Here is a 3442-nt window from a genome sequence, read left to right on the forward strand (position 1 = left end):
ATTAACCGATGACTCAGTCGTGTTATGTGTGTGGACACAAATGGCTGGTGGCAGCCATGGTTGGTGGCAGCCATACTTGACATGGTAAGAATGGTGGGTGCCTAACCAAAGAAAATATTACCCACCATTGTTGACCACAGAAAGAAGATTGTCTCCCACATTAGCTATAACATTTGATTAGCAATTATATGAAAGATCTGGTCGAGCCATTCTGTTTATCAATGAGGTTTATGAGCATCTTAAGAGGTTCATGATCCTCAGAAAAGTGGAACAAACACCAACTGAAAGGGCGTACAATTTTTTCCCAAACCCGACGAGCCTGCATACTTGTAGGTTCCATAATTGCAAAGATGAAGCAACTGTGGCATTACTCACCAAGATTACATCGGGTCACAGACAGTGCCCGCATCTCCCTTAATCTTAGATGTTTAACAAACTATTTTTCTCTTCATGCCCCTCTCTACACCATAAAAATCCCTCACGAACTCTATCCATGTAGCAACCACAAGATGGACTCGAAGCAAAGGGAAAACAGGGAGAGAAAATGTCCAACCGAAATTAACAGCAAGTAATGTGTTTACCAGATTTTCAGCACCAAGAAGATTAACAACAAGTTCAAGATTATTTAACTGAAACCACCAAAAATGATATAAGCTCATGACCCTATTCCGCATAATAAAACTTAAAAGAAAAGAAGAGATTCCAGAAAGCAAACCTGGCCACTATCTAGAAAAGAAGGGAATCCAGCATTTACAATGGCAAGCAAAATCATATGAGAGAGTAGAGACAATCAGATCAGAGGCAAACAAAGCAAAGAAAAAAATGAGATTAATCTTTGCGCTGCTGGTGAGTGGAGACTGGAGAGTGGAACAGGAATCAGCTGCACTGCTGGTATTAGTCAGTAATATTGTAAACTTTTGTCGAACTCGTGAAATCTGTTTGATTTGGCTGGTTTTATCTTGACTGATTTTATTCGAGATTAATTGATTTTGCTGGTTTTAAAGTTTTTAACTTGATTTTATTTATTATATATAAAATTATGTAATTTTATAATTCAATTTATAATTTTAATGATATGAATAGAATTTCAGTTTGTAGATATTAAAAATTTATTTAAAAATCTGATTACAGTTGTTTCTAAAAATATTTTTTATTAAAAAAATATATTAATAATATTTTTTTATTTTTTAAAAATTATTTTTGAAATTAGTATATTAAAATAATTTAAAAATATAAAAAATATATTAATTTTAAATAAAATTTTAATTTTTTTTAAAAGTACTTTTAAAAAAAAAATTCAAATAAACACTGAGTATGAATATAATATCTAATTAGCTGATTTTTTTCAAAAAACAATAAATATGATATCTTATTAATTATTATATTCTTGGACCTAGAGGAGCTGAGCTTAAAAACATTTGGTCTTGGATGTTGTTTTATTTTTATAAGTTTGATTTTTTTTAATTTGATTTTTATTAGTTTTTATATGCACAGGCTTCTTTTTTATTTTTGAGACTCATATATCTTTGGATCTTTTAAGTGAGTGGATTTAGCTTATAATATGATGGAAACATTTCTTCTAGTATTTGTTTTTATTGATTTTTTTATTTTATTTTTAAAATTTTAGTTAATTAAAAATTAAGTTTTATAATCAATGGTTTAGAATTTTCTGTCAAAACCAAAATAGAATAATGAGCAAAGAAGATTGCATAGCAAGGATTCAAGCAGTTACCAGCTGCTAGTTGTCTTGCCATTCATGTTGTCCAAGGATTATGGTATAAATAAGGGAGGTAACCTTTCCCTCAAATGAGCAAAATCCACTCAGCAACAATAATGATTTAGAATTTTCTGTTAGAACAAAAATAGAACAATGAGCAAAGAAGATTGCATAACAAGGATTCAAGCAGTTACTAGCTGCTGGTTGTCTTGCCATTCATGTTGTCCAACGATCTGAGAGGATCCTACAGGATGGTGTCTGACCACTGAAGGTGATCCATAAGAATATTGGCCTTCATTCTTTGAGGATTCAAATGGTACTTATCCTGACATCTCTGAGATTCATTTGGATGGCATTCAATCATATGCGAGGTTCCTGATGGCTACTGTTCCATATTACTGGACCATGATGCCTGAAATCCCCTACTTTGAGAGGACCATGATGGCTGCTGCTCTCCTATGTGAGATGACCATGACGGATGTTGTCCTATTTAAGAAGACCATGACGGATGCTGGCCTGCTGCTTGAAATGATCGTGATGCTTGTTGTCCCCTACTTTGAGAGCACTGTGATTGTTGCTGACCTCCTGAGTCACGACTCGAATCCCGGATCCATGACCAGCACATAAACAAGGTTCCTCTCCAAGGTTTCATACCTATGCGAACCCAAACTTACAAACAAACTTATCCTAACTCAATCAGAGTTTAACACAGCAGTAACAACAAACTAATTTTATAATATAACTTAATTGTTTTAATACAAGAGTTAATATAATTTCATAGTTTTGGAGCACTAATTAGACATAACGGAAAATGTACGGATTATAACCAAAAAAGCAGGTTCTGAAGATCCAATAAAAGTAACCTGCTATCAAGCTATAAGCCTGAAAATGATAAATAATGAGTGTGAGTTTAACAACTCAGTAAGTAGATAACGTTCAATATACACACACGAGATAATACAACAATGAGAAATATATATATACAAGTATGAATTTAGGTTCTTATAAAAAGGTTTCTCAAATAGGGCATAACAAGAATATCATATGGTAAAATTCTTAGAAAATCAAAATGCAATGAGCATGAGGCTCCGTACTGTGGGATGATCAGTCCACACAGGTTGGTGACTCCCCCGACCAACTAGGGTTCAGATACGATGTGCACAAAGACTAACACTACCCTGTTAGCATAGGTATTCTGACTGACATACCATAGGGTTATAATCATAATCAAACAGACATATTCATCAAACAGACATTAATATCTCAAAGCTCAACTCATGACATTATAATAATATAAAAAATTTTTTGGTAATACTTCACTAACTAACCCTCAATTATTCATCAAACCCATCTGCAAAAGCTAATATTACATCTAGGGACTAATCTATAATTTATCATATTTTTAAGGGTCAAATTGTAACTTTATCCATTTGGAGGACCAAACTAAAATTATCATAAATCCATGACTATACTGAAATTCTAACCATAATCAATCCATATTTCTATCCAGATCATCTCATTATACTTCAGGGACCATTCTAGAATTTTATCAAACTTTTGTCAAATTGAAGGACCAAATTAAAAATGTTAAAATTTGATAACTATACAGGAATTCTGCCCATAATTTATCTTTACTTCTGTTCAGAATCTCGGAATAGGCTCCAGGGACCAATCTATAAATTTTCTAAAATTGAGGGACCAAATTGAATTTTCATCATCTTCAAC

The 3442-nt window shown here is 32.7% G+C and overlaps 1 protein-coding gene across 1 annotated transcript in view; it reads right to left on the reverse strand.

The window, feature by feature from the left end:
- Positions 1-2089: 2089 nt before the first annotated feature.
- The window catches only part of LOC105142150 (pentatricopeptide repeat-containing protein At1g10270-like), a 15189-nt gene continuing 13836 nt past the window's right edge, over positions 2090-3442 (reverse strand). The window contains 1 exon segment of the mRNA XM_011049660.1: positions 2090-2299. Coding sequence (XP_011047962.1) covers positions 2208-2299 — 92 coding nt within the window. The 3' untranslated portion in view covers positions 2090-2207.

This window comes from Populus euphratica, unplaced genomic scaffold (assembly GCF_000495115.2).
Source record: "Populus euphratica unplaced genomic scaffold, PopEup_1.0 scaffold268.1, whole genome shotgun sequence".
Classification (NCBI taxonomy): domain Eukaryota; kingdom Viridiplantae; phylum Streptophyta; class Magnoliopsida; order Malpighiales; family Salicaceae; genus Populus; species Populus euphratica.